The 16840-nt window shown below is 42.2% G+C and overlaps 1 protein-coding gene across 1 annotated transcript; it reads left to right on the top strand.

The window, feature by feature from the left end:
- The first annotated feature begins 6 nt into the window (after positions 1-6).
- Positions 7-14298, top strand: LOC124034410 (ras-related protein Rab-35-like). Its single transcript, XM_046347585.1, has 7 exons — positions 7-286; positions 4813-4863; positions 5009-5132; positions 10361-10485; positions 10976-11100; positions 12017-12093; positions 12222-14298. Exons 1-7 carry the CDS (start codon positions 235-237, stop codon positions 12271-12273), a joined length of 606 nt encoding a protein of 201 aa, XP_046203541.1. The 5' UTR covers positions 7-234; the 3' UTR covers positions 12274-14298.
- The last annotated feature ends 2542 nt before the right edge of the window (positions 14299-16840 follow it).

Below are 16840 nucleotides of genomic sequence, written 5' to 3' on the forward strand. Positions count from 1 at the left end.
GTAGGGTTGGGTGCACAACACTGTGCAGTAACTACCAGAGAAGGAAGCGGAGTTTCCGGCTATTTGCAGCAGAGGGAGAGGGTTGCTGACACCGCCGGCTCGGGGGCTAGCAATTGGGCACACTTATTCATATTGGGGGTAGGGTTGGTGAATTACAAGACAAGGCTACAGACAGCAAGTCGAGAGGAAGACCAAAGTAACAGCAAAAGGCGGGGTGACCCACCAACTACCGGCATGGCCAGGGACTACGATTACCTCTTCAAGCTGCTCATCATCGGTGACAGTGGTAAGCGAATACCGTGGATGTGTGACGGGAAATGGGCCTTTCTAGGTTTTTACACGACGAGTCGCAGAAATGTAGTTCGAGGTTCATAACGTGATTTTGGACTCTATTTTAAGTTGACGTCTTCATTTTAAAAGTCCACAACCAATATTTTCGGGCAATGGGAAAGAGCGGTGACTAGGGCGGAGGTTGTGTATCGCAGGCTGTCAGCCGATCAGGCCGGATATCGCTCGCTGCGCGATAGTGTATTAGCGTCTATACTGGGACGAATTCCATCCATTCTAAGAATGTTATTTATGTGGGATACTTGACTGCCCAAGTATAATGGTGTTCCAAGTGTGTACATTGTAACTACATGTTTACATCGTAAAGCTAGCAAAGTGCTATTAGATTACTAGTTACTAGCTGCACTACAGTTCGCTAGTAAGCTAACGTTAGTCAGCTAACGTTACATACTTACTGGCGAGTGTTTTTATTTTATCCCAGTAGCTAGCGGCTCCATTGAAGATGTTAACCAACCGTTATCCTGCTGTGTCAACTAGCTAGGTGGCTTGTCAGTGTAGTAGTAATATATATATATATATTTTTTTTTTTTCAGTAGTAATGTTTTTAATTGCATATTAAAATGTGAAGTGCAGAGTTGTTTACAATAACCTTGGCTTGAATGATTTCTAGATGCTCCCTGGTTAGGGCCTAGTAGACAAATGATGCAGTAATGAAACATTCATAATATCATGATCCAACTAAATGCCAGAAGTCCAGTGAATATGAGGTATATTAGCTAAGAACAATACTACCACGTGTTGTTTTTCTACCTCCTACTCATATTTTTTTTAAAGATGGTTGCATTCAGGTGAAAACATAAATCCACATTGACAACTCCACAATCCCTTTGTTGGGAAAGATCCATTGACACACTCGGTCCTGGCACTACCCTGTCAGCTAGCTGATCACAATAGTGGGAAAGAAAGCAGTCCCCTTAGTACCACAGACACACAGGGGCCTGTGTCCCCTCAGCTGCAGTCTGGTACCAGTATTAGCACCACTGTCATGAGATTCAGAGAAAATGTAAACCAATGCTCAAATGCAAGTCCTGTCCCCTCCCCTGTCACACTTACACATGCAATTGTTTCTGAGATTGATCTGACACGTAGGGTTTAGGAGCTCAGATCAAGGGTCCCTTTCTGCACCTCATGGTCCCTCTGCAGTTAATTGGTCAATTAAAACTATTATTTGGACTGACGGAGGTCAAATTTTGCATGACAACAACAAAGCAGAAACCAACTGTCACCCAGGCTACTGTGCCTCATGTTTGTTAACTAGTTTAAATACAGTATTGATGATTTTGAATGACATACTGTATTTTGTAACTTGTGCTTTTGCTTATCATCCTAGACACATTCAGGGACTAAATCTTGACCACATGTTCCTATATGACAGCTAGGTACTCCTTCACAGACCGATAATAGTCCTCCAGGCATCACTGACGACTGTTTTACCAGTTAGACCAGAGATGGGTAATGGACCTGCCAGGTACCAGAGATTCTACAGGTTTACCCTCGACTCACCCAGTCATTGATATCATTCACTGTTAACAAGACTGACTACTGGACTGTCCAGTCCATCATTCAAAACAAAGATGGATTTCACTGGCTTACGACAGAGCCTGATTAAAAGGTAGCAATGATATGGTGATGTGGTTGTTAGTGTCCTGACAGATGTAAGTGTTGTTACCCACAGAAAGAACACTATCTGTTTCTTGTAGCTGCAAGTAATGCTGTCTGGTGAAAGTGAACAAGACTCAGTGAATGATCAGAGGGATTTGTTTTCTGATGGGCTTTTAACTCAGGACCAATAAACCGCAGCTAGGCATGATCACATTACCTTTAGCTAGCAACTGATCTGAGCTGGTAGTACCTCTGCCTGGACTCACAGTTAAGGTCTGACATTTTGGCCAACTCCTCATCTGACAGTTGGCTAGCTGCCTGTCTTTGCCTCTTAGTGAATTCACTGAAAGTGTCATCTGATTGGTGTACCAAGTAATTTGCAACATGGGATGTTATGAACTGTACCAGAATAATTTGTTGCAAACCATCACCTCTATATTATTGTGATCTTAAACCTACTAAAGGTTATGCAGAGTTCAGCTGTCACTGTCTTTTATACATGGACTAGATGGCATGTATTTGTCTGAGTGCATGCTGTCAAGGCCTGGCTGACTGACTGTGCTAATATACACTACAGGACCAAAAGTATGTGGACACCTTCTTGTCAAACATCTCATTCAGATATCATGGGCATTAATATTGAGTTGGTCCCCCCCCTTTGCTGCTGTAACAGCCTCTACTCTTCTGGGAAGGCTTTCCACTAGATGTTGGAACATTGCTGCAGGGAATTACTTCCATTCATCCTTGAGCATTAGTGAGGTCGAGCACTGATGTTGGGTGATTAGGTCTGGCTCGCCATCGGCGTTCAATTCATCCCAAAGGTGTTTGATGGAGTTGAGGTCAGGGCTCTGACCAGGCCAGTCAAGTTCTTCCACACCGATCTCGAGAAACTTTTTCTGTATGGACCTCGCTTTGTGCACGTGGGCATTGTCATGCTGAAACAGGAAAGGGCCTTCCCCAAACTGTTGCCACAAAGTTGGAAGCACATAATTGTCTAGTATGTCATTGTATGCTGTAGCATTAAGATTTCCCTTCACTGAAACTAAGGGGCCTAGCCCGAATCATGGAAAAACAGCCCCTCACAATTATTTCTCCTCCACCAAACTTTACATTTGGCACTCAGGCGGGTAGCGGTCACCTGTCATCCGCCAAACCCAGATTCTTCCGTCAGACTGCCAGATGGTGAAGCGTGAATCATCACTCCAGAGAACGCATTTCCACTGCTCCAGAGTCCAATGGCGGGGAGCTTTACACCACTCCAGCCGATGCTTGGTATTGCGAATAGTGATCTTAGGCTTGTGTGCGGCTGCTCAGCCATGGAAATCCATTTCATGAAGCTCCCGACGAGCACTTATTGTGCTGACGTTGCTTCCAGAGCCAGTTTGGAACTCGGTAGTGAGTGTTGCACACTGAGGACAGACAATATAAAACAATATTCGCTACGTGCTTTAGTCGGTCCCGTTCTGTGAGCTTGTGTGGCCTACCACTTGGCGGCTGAGCCACTGTTGCTCCTAGATGTTTACGGTTATATGCATTCACTGTTGACCAGGGCAGCTCTCGCAGGGCCGAAATTTGATGAACTGACTTGTTGGGGAGGTGGCATCCTATGACGGTGCCACTTTGAAAGTAACTGAACTCTTCAGTAAAGCCATTCAACTGTCAATGTTTGTATATGGAGTTTGCATGGCGGTGTGCTTGATTTTATACACCTGTCAGCAACGGGTGTGGCTGAAAAAGTCACTCATTTGAAGGGATGTCCACATACTTTTGTGTATATATAGTGTATCTATACGATATACCACAGAGGTCAGGAACACACCAGCCTATTTTTAGGTGTTTTTTTATTTTATTTTATTTCACCTTTATTTAACCAGGTAGGCTAGTTGAGAACATGTTCTCATTTACAACTGTGACCTGGCCAAGATAAAGCATAGCAGTGTGAACAGACAACAACACAAAGTTACACATGGAGTAAACAATAAACAAGTCAATAACACAGTAGAAAAAAGAAAGTCTACCGTTTATACATTGTGTGCAAAAGGCATGAGGAGGTAGGCGAATAATTACAATTTAGCAGATTAACACTGGAGTGATAAATTATCAAATGGTCATGTACAGGTAGAGATACTGGTGTGCAAAAGAGCAGCAAAGTAAATAAATAAAAACAGTATGGGGATGAGGTAGGCGACGAATATGTAGCGAGGACCAGCCGACTAGAGCATACAGGTCGCAGTGGTTGGTGGTATAAGGTGCTTTAGTAACAAAACGGATGGCACTGTGATAAACTGCATCCAGTTTGCTGAGTAGAGTATTGGAAGCTATTTTGTAGATGACATCGCCGAAGTCGAGGAACTGTAGGATAGTCAGTTTTACTAGGGTAAGTTTGGCGGCGTGAGTGAAGGAGGCTTTGTTGCGGAATAGAAAGCCGACTCTAGATTTGATTTTAGATTGGAGATGTTTGATATGAGTCTGGAAGGAGAGTTTACTGTCTAGCCAGACACCTAGGTACTTCTAGATGTCCACATATTCTTGGTCATAACCATCCAGGGTGGTGATGCTAGTCGGGCGTGCGGGTGCAGGCAGCAAACGGTTGAACGGTTATCGTCCTCTGTTATTCCTCCTGGCTCTTTCATGGTCAGAGAGAAACTGAGCTATGGAAATATGATGACTCTGGTGGCAAGCATATGTTTACAAAACATAACTCAAAGTCAGATAAATCTACATCTTCCTTCAAATTAGCTTACTCATGAAAACCTCTGTGTAGCCTAAACGTCATAATTAAAGGGTGGTAAGATATCAAATCTACTGAGTTGTAAGCCTTTTTAATCTGACTCTCAACCTGTCATTTTCTCTTCATTTCAGGAGTGGGGAAGAGCAGTCTCCTCCTGCGGTTTGCAGACAACACATTTTCAGGTAAGAGTAAATCTATCAGGTTATAAGTTGTTTGTTCTGTTGTATTTGAACAACTGTCCAACCCACACTACGTACAGTGAGTATTTGCCTTGCAAAATCAGACACTGGGTCTCATAACTTGTGTTGTTTTTGTTGTTGTTTGCAGGTAGCTACATCACCACGATTGGAGTGGACTTCAAGATCCGGACAGTGGAGATCAATGGGGAGAAGGTGAAGCTGCAGATCTGGGATACGGCAGGACAGGAGCGCTTCCGCACCATCACCTCCACGTGAGTACAGGCAGGGATGACTAACATGCACACACAAACACATGGAGAGCTGCAGTATTTTTTTACGAGGCCAACTTTTATGATAGTTTGAGCAAGTACTTCTCAAAGACTAGAATCATTTCCATGTTCTTTTTGGAATCGGATGGAATTTCCCACAGACCTTAATTACACATTTTAGTAACAGGCGGTTTTTAGTCAGAGTTATAGGACGGTAAAGGTTGGAGCTCAATGTCTCTCTCACTTGGGTGTCATCCCCATGGAGTTGCTTCACCTTGTTTCTATTTCTATTGCAGAAATTAGTGCCAATGCAATTTATTTTCTTCCTTTTTTTACATTTTCTTGTGCTTGCCTTCATTGTCCAAGTTTCTCATTTTCTGTCCGTTGTGTATTTCGGCTCCATGTTTGACAGATAATTACTTGTGTAGAGCCTGCCAAGTGGAATAGGGTCATTGCCTTTTTAAAATTGTGGCACAAATAACTAACAATGACTGAATTGGAAGACATTCCTCTCTGAATTCATATTGTTTTTTGTTTATTTTTTACTATGGCAGGTAGTTTCTCTCAAGTGAGTGCTTCCTAAGCTGGAGTGGCTGAGAGAGTGTGCCCAGCCTTTCTCCTCTCTGTCATGAGAAACATGTGTAGTAATGAGCAGTTAGCATTCCTGAACAAGAATGCCGTCCCTCAGGAGGGTAGGGTAAAGGTCTGTGAGCTAGTGAGAATGACCTAGCAACCGTCTGACTGACACTGCTCTCAGTTTGTCATGAATAGGACAGCATATAAAAAAAACATTCACTCCTTTTGGACTTTGCCGGACGGTACAATACTTTGACACTGTTTGGCTTTGATGACCTGCGACTATGACAGAGTGGAGATAGTAAAAACCTTGCTGTTTTGGACATTCACTCAATTTACAATAACGACAGTGAGGAACTGACAAAGGTGTTGAGAAAGAGAGGCATTTGAACCTGTGCATGTTTCCCAAGCCCCCTGGGAAATTTGTCAATTTCTCCTCAGAAACCGAGCTGCTGGTTTTCCTATGGGAAAACCTCTACAAGTCTACAGTATGGATTCAGTGTGTGTTTTCTACTGAGCTGAGGGAACCTGGCTGTGTGAGGAGGGAGGTGGAGACTGCTACTGCTGGGTTGTTTTCGCTGATTGTTAATTGTGGAGAAGTAGAGTGGCATGGTGCCTCATTAGGTCTATGTGAATTTCAGTATAGAGATGGCTCACAGAGCCCTGCGTGCTGGAGTGGGAAACCCCACCTCCGTTAGGTAAATGGTCAGCCCACCCAGGGTGTATTTTGCCATATGTCCTTCCGTCAGTCACAGTCCAGTAGCTGCCATATGTTTGTCTTCATGGACAGCAGTGTGTGTGTGTGTGTGTGTGTGTGTGTGTGTGTGTGTGTGTGTGTGTGTGTGTGTGTGTGTGTGTGTGTGTGTGTGTGTGTGTGTGTGGGGATGGACTGGAGTCTGGCTCCAGCGCCCACTGTGTGTTTGGTTCCTCATTCATCTGTGCAGAACACCCCCGCTGACTGCCCTTACTCCTGGGCTGTGTGTGTCAGGCCATTACAATGTCTCACACAAACACACACACCACCCGCCCCTTTGAAAGGCCTATTGTGCTTATTGTGTGTGTGGTGCAGTCAGATTGGGGATGCACACTCATTTTGGGTCCTAGTCAAACTTATTCAGGCATTTTTTTTGTTCATGAATACTGTGGCTGTCCTCTACTTCCAGCTCTGTATAGCCTATATACAGGTAACTGCCAAAATAAAAGAAACACCAGCATAAAGTGTCTTAATAGGACGCTGGCCCAACACGACCCGCCAGGACATCTTCATTGCGTCTTGGCATAGATTTTAAATGTCCGGAATTCTATTGGAGGGATGTGACGCCATTCTCCCACAACAAATTGCTTAATCTGGTGTTTTGTTGCTTATGGTGGTGAAAGATGCTGTTTCAGGCACCACTCCGGCATCTCCCATAAGTGTTCAATTGGATTGAGATCTGGTGAGTGAGACGACACACACACACTTTAAACCCCCTGTGCTCCTTTGAGACCCCTCTTTCAAAGTCACTGAGATACCTTTTAGCCATGGTAGCCAAAATAATGGGCATGATGGGATGTTAATTGCTTAATTAAATAAAATCAAATGACATTTTATTGGTCACATACACGTGTTTGGCAGATGTTATTGCAAGGTGGAGCGAAATGCTTGTGCTTCTAGTTCTGACAGTGCAGTAATATCTGTTTCACAACATATACCCAAAATACACGTAAATCTAAGTAAGGAGTGGATAAAGAATACATATATATACATATACAGTTGGAAGTCGGAAGTTTACATACACCTTAGCCAACTACATTTAAACTCAGTTTTTCACAATTCCTGACATTTAATCCTAATAAACAATTCCCTGTCTTAGGTCAGTTAGGATCCCCACTTTATTTTAAGAATGTGAAATGTCAGAATAATAGAAGAGAGAGTGATTTATTTCAGCTTTTATTTCTTTCATCACATCCCCAGTGAGTCAGAAGTTTACATACACTCAATTAGTATTTGGTAGCATTGCCTTTAAATTGCTTAACTTGGGTCAAACGTTTTAGGTAGCCTTCCACAAGCTTTCCACAATAAGTTGGGTGCATTTTGGCCCATTCCTCCGGACAGAGCTGGTGTAACTGAGTTAGGTTGTAGGCCTTTTTGCTCGCACACGCTTTTTCAGTTCTGCCCACAAATTTCCTATAGGATTGAGGTCAGGGCTTTGTGATGGCAACTCCAATACTTTGTTGTCCTTAAGCCATTTTGCCACAACTTTGGAAGTATGCTTGGGGTCATTGTCCATTTGGAAGACCATTTGCGACCAAGCTTGTAACTTCTTGACTGATGTCTTGAGATGTTGCTTCAATATATCCACATCATTTTCTTTCCTCATGACGCCATCTATTTTGTGAAGTGCACCAGTCCCTCCTGCAGCAAAGCACCCCCACAACATTCTGCTGCCACCCCCACAACATGATGCTGCCACCACGGTTGGGATGGTGTTCTTCGGCTTGCAAGCCTCACCCTTTTTCCTCCAAACATAACGATGGTCATTATGGCCAAACAATTATATTTTTCTTTCATCAGACCAGAGGACATTTCTTTAAAAAGTATGATCTTTGTCCCCATGTGCAGTTGCAAACTGTAGTCTGGCTTTTTTTGTCGGTTTTGGAGCAGTGGCTTCTTCCTTGCTGAGCTGCCTTTCAGGTTATGTTGATCTAGGACTCGTTTTACTGTGGATATAGATACTTTTGTACCTGTTTCCTCCAGGTCCTTTGCTGTTGTTTTGGGATTGATTTGCACTTTTTGCACCAAAGTACGTTCATCTCTAGGAGACAGAAAGCGTCTCCTTCCTGAGTGGTATGATGGCTGCGTGGTCCCATGGTGTTTATACTTGCGTACTATTGTTTGTACAGATGAACGTGGTACCTTCAGGTGTTTGTAAATTGCTCCCAAAGATGAACCAGACTTGTGGAGGTCTGCAATTTTTTTTCTTCTAATTTCTTTGGATTTTTCCATGATGTCAAGCAAAGAGGCACTGCGATTGAAGGTAGGCCTTACAGGTACACCTCCAATTGACTCAAATTATGTCAATTATCCTATCAGAAGCTTCTAAAGCCATGACATAATTTTCTGGAATTTTCCAAGCTGTTTAAAGGCACAGTCAACATAGTGTATGTAAACTTCTGACCCACTAGAATTGTGACTAAGTGAAATAATCTGTCTTTAAACAATTGTTGGAGAAATGACTTGTGTCATGCACAAAGTAGATGTCCGAACCGACTTCAACTGTATATATGAAATGGGTGATGCAATATGTAAACACAATTTTAAAGTGACTAAGATACCGTAGAATAGTGTGCAGTACAATTTATACGTATGGGATGAGTAATGCTAGATACAGGACATTATTAAAGTGGCTAGTGATCCATTTCTAAAAGTTGCCAGTGATCCCTAATCTATGCCTATAGGCAGCCGCCTCTGATGTGCTGGTGATGGCTGTTTAGCAGTCTGATGGCCTTGAGATAGAAGCTGTTTGTCAGTATCTCAGTCCCTGCTTTGATGCACCTGTACTGACCTTGCCTTCTGGATGGTAGCGGGGTGAACAAGCAGTGGCTCGGGTGGGTGATCTTTTTGACCTTCCTGTGACATCAGGGGTGCTGTAGGTGTCCAGGAGGGCGGGAAGTTTGGTAATGCGTTGGGCAGACCGCACCACCCTCTGGAGAGTTTTGAGGTTGTGGTCTATGCAGTTGCAGTACCAGGCAGTGATACAGCCCGACAGGATGCTCTCAATTGTGCATCTGTAAAAGTTTGTGAGCGTTTTAGGTGTTAAGCCAAATTTCTTTAGACTCCTGAGGTTGAAGAGGTGCTGTAGTGCCTTCTTCACCCCACTGTCTGTATGATGTGTACACCGAGGAACTTGAAGCTTTCCACCTTCTCCACTGCGGTCCCATCTGTGGATAAAGGGGTGCTGGCTAAATTCCCAATCTGGCCCTCAAAACATCATGGCCACCTAATCATCCCCACCTTACAATTGGCTCATTCATCCATCTCCTTTCTCCTGTAACTATTCCCCAGGTTGTTGCTGTAAATGAGAATGTGTTCTCAGTCAACTTACCTGGTAAAATAACGGTTAAATAAAAATAAGAAAGTGTTTCCTTTATTTTGGCAATTACCTGTACATCAGTCTTTGTCATAGTCCACTGGACTCTTTCGTCTTCAAAGGAAAACTGTGGTGAGCATTATCCCTTGCTTCCTGCTGACCGTTGCTCCACCCTGCCTCAGAGACACTCCTTCTTGCTCTCATCCTTTCAGGAATACTATAATTAATATGGATTATTGAACTCTGAGCAGCATGTGGAGTCAGTGTATATGTTATATGCTTTCAGTTCATTTTGGCTGTTATAGGAATGACAAAAGGAAATAAATTGTCTATATTGTGCCATTTATTGGAAGGTCTAAGTCTATTGGATCATAAAGAAGCATCGCATCTTAATTGTGAGCATGTGCAGTCCTGGGCTCATTTGTCTTCAATCATACTCTTTGCTTTGTTAACATCAGTTGGGATTGATTGAAATCGCCAATGTGTGTTTGTGTAATAGTGTGACTCTGTTCTCTAAGTTAGGCTCCCCCTATTGGACTTGAGGTCAGCATGCTGACTGCTCTCTCTTTCTGTCTCTATCTCCAGATACTACAGAGGAACACATGGGGTCATAGTGGTATATGATGTCACAAGTGCTGAATCCTTTGTCAATGTGAAACGATGGCTACATGAAATCAACCAGAACTGTGATGACGTGTGTCGAATATTAGGTGAGTCCAGTCCACCTGTTTCAAATACCTTTACTCAGTGCAGTGTTTTTGCAGCAGGGACCCTTGCTTAAGGCCGTATGAAATCCTTGCAGTGGACGGAATCACAGAATCCAGACATTAAAATGGAATTCAACAATATAAAAAAATGGTTTAACTTTTATTGAATGCTGTTAACTAATTAGAACATTTATTAAGTTGCACAAATTTCTCATAAGACATGAAAATAATGAAGCAACAGAATAGGAATGCCCCTGTCTGTGTGCGGTGCACATATTTGTCTGTCAATTATTGCATCGACATGAACACAGAACATACCATTTTGTTTTATCTATTAAAAAAAGTGTAATTGTGAGAGTGAAAAACGTCAAATAATCTGAAACCGGGGAAAACGAAACTGAGGAATCTGGAAAAAATGCAACAGATTAGAACGGATCCTACATGCAGTTGAGCAGAACGCTAAAAAGGTCTTTCTATTCCTATTCTGCCTTAGTGGGAAACAAGAACGACGATCCCAACTCAAAGGTGGTGGAGACGACTGACGCACAGAAGTTTGCAGAGCAGATGAGCATCAACCTCTTTGAGACGAGTGCAAAAGAGAACATCAATGTGGAAGAGGTAAGTCATTGGCCAGGGACCCTGTAATATTAGTAATGGAAAGTTGAGTGGGTAGAATTGTTCATGGAACACAGGCTTGAAGGTGAGGTTGTTGCTTCATTGGAGGAAACATATAACAATCTCTCATCCAAAACAATGTAATTGATTGTTTACCATAATGTGTTGTTTTGTGATTTCCCCACAGATGTTTAACTGTAGTTGATGGCGTTCACCATGTTGTTTTGTGATTTCCCCACAGATGTTTAACTGTAGTTGATGGCGTTCACCATGTTGTTTTGTGATTTCCCCACAGATGTTTAACTGTAGTTGATGGCGTTCACCATGTTGTTTTGTGATTTCCCCACAGATGTTTAACTGTAGTTGATGGCGTTCACCATGTTGTTTTGATGATTTCCCACATGTTGTTTTGTGATTTCAGATGTTTAACTGTAGTTGATGGCGTTCACCATGTTGTTTTGTGATTTCCCCACAGATGTTTAACTGTAGGTGATGGCGTTCACCATGTTGTTTTGTGATTTCCCCACAGATGTTTAACTGTAGTTGATGGCGTTCACCATGTTGTTTTGTGATTTCCCCATAGATGTTTAACTGTAGGTGATGGCGTTCACCATGTTGTTTTGTGATTTCCCCACAGATGTTTAACTGTAGTTGATGGCGTTCACCATGTTGTTTTGTTTCCCCACAGATTTAACCTCATAGATGTTTAACTGTAGGTGATGGCGTTCACCATGTTGTTTTGTGATTTCCCCACAGATGTTTAACTGTAGGTGATGGCGTTCACCATGTTGTTTTGTGATTTCCCCACAGATGTTTAACTGTAGTTGATGGCGTTCACCATGTTGTTTTGTGATTTCCCCACAGATGTTTAACTGTAGTTGATGGCGTTCACCATGTTGTTTTTGTGTTTTCCCCACAGATGTTTAACTGCATCACAGAGCTAGTGCTGAGAGCCAAGAAGGAGGTGCAGGCCAAGCAGCAGCAGCAGCAACAGAAGTTCATTTGTTTTGTGATTTCCCCACAGATGTTTAACTGTAGTTGATGGCGTTCACCATGTTGTTTTGTGATTTCCCCACAGATGTTTAACTGTAGGTGATGTTCACCATGTTGTGTTGGATTTCCCCACACGTGGTAAAACTCACCAAGAACAGTAAACGAAAGAAAAAGTGCTGCTAGCGAACTCAAACCCACTCACAAAGTCCAGCAGCGTCTGCTCCAGAGAACACACACAGGATGGGACTCCAAGCATCTAAATTAAGACAAGATAGATTTAATAAATATACAATGGGAAAAAAGTCCCCTTTGGACAAAAATCATGAAGAAAAAAAAAATGTACAGATTTTATTAGAAGTCAGAGGTGTTATTTGGAATTCAGCAGATGAGCACTATTTAACAGTGATCCTCCTTTCTTGAAGGATCTGCAAGCAGACAAGTGATGGCCATAATGCTCAGATTTCTATATGCATATATTCTTACATCGGTATCTATTTTGTCCTTCTCATTCCACTTCACACGGGACATTGAGTCAAGTGAAACTGTGCACCCGAAGTGGAGGACTCACTTTTTTTTATGATTTTCTTTGTTTTTTGGGGGGTGAGGGGTGGGGTCTGTTGTTGGAATGGGGGACTAAGTAAAACATCTTTACTGGGGAAGGGGTTCACAACCTTCGTACATTTTTTATTTGGACTTTTCAGACACCTGTATGGCTCATCCCAACCCATTATGAACTTCTGGTTTGTTTTTGGACCTGACGGGAAAATATCATGAGGATGATGATTGATAGGCAACCTTTAGCAACTAATCCAATGGACAGAACTGGTGACTTCTATCTTGTCTTTGGTTCTCTTTTTTTGCCAAGCTTTTTCTCCTCTTCCCCTCAATCTCTAGCCAATGACCGGTTTCTAGAGAGGTTTTCAGAGCAATGAACCACTCCCATGGCCCTGGCTGGGACGCAATGCTCTGCCATCACCACTCACTGCAGTCTTATTGTGCGCTAAGTTTGTTTTTAAAAGAAGAAAAAAATCTTCCACTTTTTTAAAACAATGATTACTGCCAATATGTTGTTAATGAAATAGTTAGAAACTCTGTGTCTCCCCTTATTGGACTGTTGCCATAGAGACTCACTGGGTGTAGTAATTTGGGGTTAGGGTCTGTAGGGGCCCAGGTAGCCCTCAGGGAGAGAGCCCAGGAACCACTCTCCAACCACACTCCAGCCTCTGGCCTCTACTCCCATGCACCAAACACCTCATATCAGCACCTCTCAGCTATGGATTCAACCCCCTTAGCTTCGGCCACTTGTGGTGCATTTTAATTATAACATCTATCAATGCGGGGTGCATTTGGTTTCTGCCAGGAGGATGGTGTTGACAAGAAATGGGAGGTTTATTGTAGTCGGTGCAGTGATCCTGATCCATAGCTGACTGGTTAGCCTTATATGTGTGTGTGTGTGTGTGTGTTCAGCACTTAACACTGTTTGAAGGGGTATGTATAAGGTATCTGACATGCATTTTAGTATTCATAAGCTATCAAGGAGCTTGCAAAATGTTCTGAACTATTAACACGTGTATACCTGGTGGTTTTGTCATGTTTCTATCTAGGACTTGTGACTATCTGGTTACCTGTTTAACCGAAGTCTTACTATCCAGTGTTCTGCTTGACTGTGAGTGAGTGGCAGGATGGCAGTGAGAGACTGTTTCCTTCCTGAGCGTCTGCTATGGGGGAGCATTAGTGATGGAGCAATGAGAACCTTGACTGTAACACTTTCCTACACACATCGGGCCCTCAATACCTCTCCGTCTGCTTGAGGGTAACTGGTGTAGGCTGAGGTGGCCATGATGTGGGTTTGGGAAATCTCTGTGACCCTAACTAGACAACCATTGAGATGGGGAACATGACAGTGCCACAACCTGAGCTCTGGGTGATGCAAGCCAAGCAGTGGAGAAATGGGATCAAATTCCAGACTGTATGATTTCTATTCATTATGTGTATATAAATATAGTTGTGTGTTTTATATTCAATATACAGAACATACACACATTCGCACACACAATTGTGCATGTATTGACATGCCTCGTGTGCTATGGTTGAAACACACTTATCAGCTGTGGTTTGCTGTACACTGGAGAAAGAGATGTACTATTCAGTTCCCTTCATGAATTTAATCAATAAACGTTTTAAAATAATAAATATTTGACACAATGACTGATCTCTCTTTTCAATTATTTGACGCTTGCTCTTGATTCTTGTTGGGCTTCTGTCTTCTTGCTTTTTGTTAATAAAACTATGTAGGAATTGTGCTGCTTAAATATATTCTATGAAGCTGTTGTTTTCTTCTTTGTTGTTGACCACAATTAAATTATATGAACTCACAGTGTAGAGCATTCATTTACTTTGACTGTAAGTGGCCTGATAAATTGAGTTTTGTCCATAGAAGGCAAGGGCTTTTTCTCAATATATGGAGTGGAGCCAAAGTAAGAACACTACCAAGACAGTTTCTTTATTTCTGTCCCCATTTTATTTTTTCACAGTGGCCTCCACATATAGAATCACATTCATTGGGTACACTTTCCCTTTGAAAATTGCTAGAAAAGTCATTTCTCATTTACAATATTTGGATATTTTTTCCCCATTACTAAAAAATAGTAATTTGCTATGAATATAAAACCATACTCTTACACATTTCTTCCATCATAAATATTATGTACCTCGTTATGGAAGTGTCATCAATACAGGAAAAATTAGGTTGTCATGTACAATATTTGAATGAGTATGCATATTCATAATGTGTAAATACATATAATGGGGCAAAAAAGTATTTAGTCAGCCACCAATTGTGCAAGTTCTCCCACTTAAAAAGATGAGAGAGGCCTGTAATTTTCATCATAGGTACACTTCAACTATGACAGACAAAATGAGAAAAGTAATTCCGGAAAATCACATTGTAGGATTTTTAATGAATTTATTTGCAAATTATGGTGGAAAATAAGTATTTGGTCAATAACAAACGTTTATCTCAATACTTTAGTATATACCCTTTGTTGGCAATGACAGAGGTCAAACATTTTCTTTAAGTCTTCACAAGGTTTCCACACAATTGCTGGTATTTTGGCCCATTCCTCCATGCTGATGTCCTCGAGCAGTGATATTTTGGGGCTGTTGCTGGGCAACACGGACTTTCAAGTCCCTCCAAAGACTTTCTATGGGGTTGAGATCTTGAAACTGGCTAGGCCTCTCCAGGACCTTGAAATGCTTCTTACGAAGCCGCTCCTTCGTTGCCCGGGCGGTGGTTTTGGGATCATGGTCATGCTGAAAGACCCAGCCACGTTTCATCTTCAATGCCCTTGCTGATGGAAGGAGGTTTTCACTCAAAATCTCACGATACATGGCCCCATTCATTCTTTCCTTTACACGGATCAGTCATCCTGGTCCCTTTGCAGAAAACCAGCCCCAAAGCATGATGTTTCCACCCCCATGCTTCACAGTAGGTATGGTGTTCTTTGGATGCAACTCAGCATTCTTTGTCCTCCAAACACGATGAGTTGAGTTTTTACCAAAAAGTTATATTTTGGTTTCATCTGACCATATGACATTCTCCCGATCTTCTTCTGGATCATACAAGTGCTCTCTAGCAAACTTCAGACAGGCCTGGACATGTACTGGCTTAAGCAGGGGGACACGTCTGACACTGCAGGATTTGAGTCCCTGGCGGCGTAGTGTGTTACTGATGGTAGGCTTTGTTACTTTGGTCCCAGCTCTCTGCAGGTCATTCACTAGGTCCCCCCGTGTGGTTCTGGTATTTTTGCTCACCGTTCTTGTGATCATTTTGACCCCATGGGGTGAGATCTTGCGTGGAGCCCCAGATCGAGGGAGATTATCAGTGGTCTTGTATGTCTTCCATTTCCTAATAATTGCTCCCACAGTTGATTTCTTCAAACCAAGCTGCTTACCTATTGCAGATTCAGTCTTCCCAGCCTTGTGCAGGTCTACAATTATGTTTCTGGTGTCCTTTGACAGCTCTTTGGTCTTGGCCATAGTGGAGTTTGGAGTGTGACTGTTTGAGGTTGTGGACAGGTGTCTTTTATACTGATAACAAGTTCAAACAGGTGCCATTAATACAGGTAACGAGTAGAGGACAGAGGAGCCTCTTAAAGAAGAAGTTACAGGTCTGTGAAAGCCAGAAATCTTGCTTGTTTGTAGGTGACCAAATACTTATTTTCCACCATAATTTGCAAATAAATTCATTAAAAATCCTACGATGTGATTTTCTGGAATTTCTTTTCTCATTTTGTCTGTCATAGTTGAAGTCTACCTATGATGAAAATTACAGGCCTCTCATCTTTTTAAGTGGGAGAACTTGCACAATTGGTGGCTGACTAAATTTTTTGCCCCACTGTATACACTAACTGTTCAAAAGTTTGGGGTCACTTGGACATTTCCTTGTTTTTGTCCATTAGAATAACATCAAATTGATCAGAAATACAGTGTAGACATGGTTAATGTTTTAAATGAATATTGTAGCTGAAAACATCTGATTTTAATGGAATATCTACATAGGCATACACAGGCCCATTATCAGAAACCATCACTCCTGTGTTCCAATGGCACGTTGTGTTAGCTAATCCAAGTTTATCATTTTAAAAGGCTAATTGATCATTAGAAAACACTTCTGCAATTATGTTAGCACAGCTGAAAACTGTTGTTCTGATTAAAGATGCAATAAAACTGGCCTTATACTAGCCTTCTT

The sequence above is a fragment of the Oncorhynchus gorbuscha genome, linkage group LG04, assembly GCF_021184085.1.
Source record: "Oncorhynchus gorbuscha isolate QuinsamMale2020 ecotype Even-year linkage group LG04, OgorEven_v1.0, whole genome shotgun sequence".
NCBI classification, from domain to species: Eukaryota; Metazoa; Chordata; class Actinopteri; order Salmoniformes; family Salmonidae; genus Oncorhynchus; species Oncorhynchus gorbuscha.

Excerpts from the sequence above, each read along its gene's own strand:
- LOC124034410 (XM_046347585.1), top strand. The coding sequence starts at position 235 with ATGGCCAGGGACTACGATTACCTCTTCAAGCTGCTCATCATCGGTGAC. Across the intron at positions 4,864-5,008 it reads TGCAGACAACACATTTTCAG|GTAGCTACATCACCACGATT; the intron begins GTAAGAGTAAAT and ends TGTTGTTTGCAG. Across the intron at positions 12,094-12,221 it reads CAGCAGCAGCAGCAACAGAA|ACACGTGGTAAAACTCACCA; the intron begins GTTCATTTGTTT and ends TTGGATTTCCCC.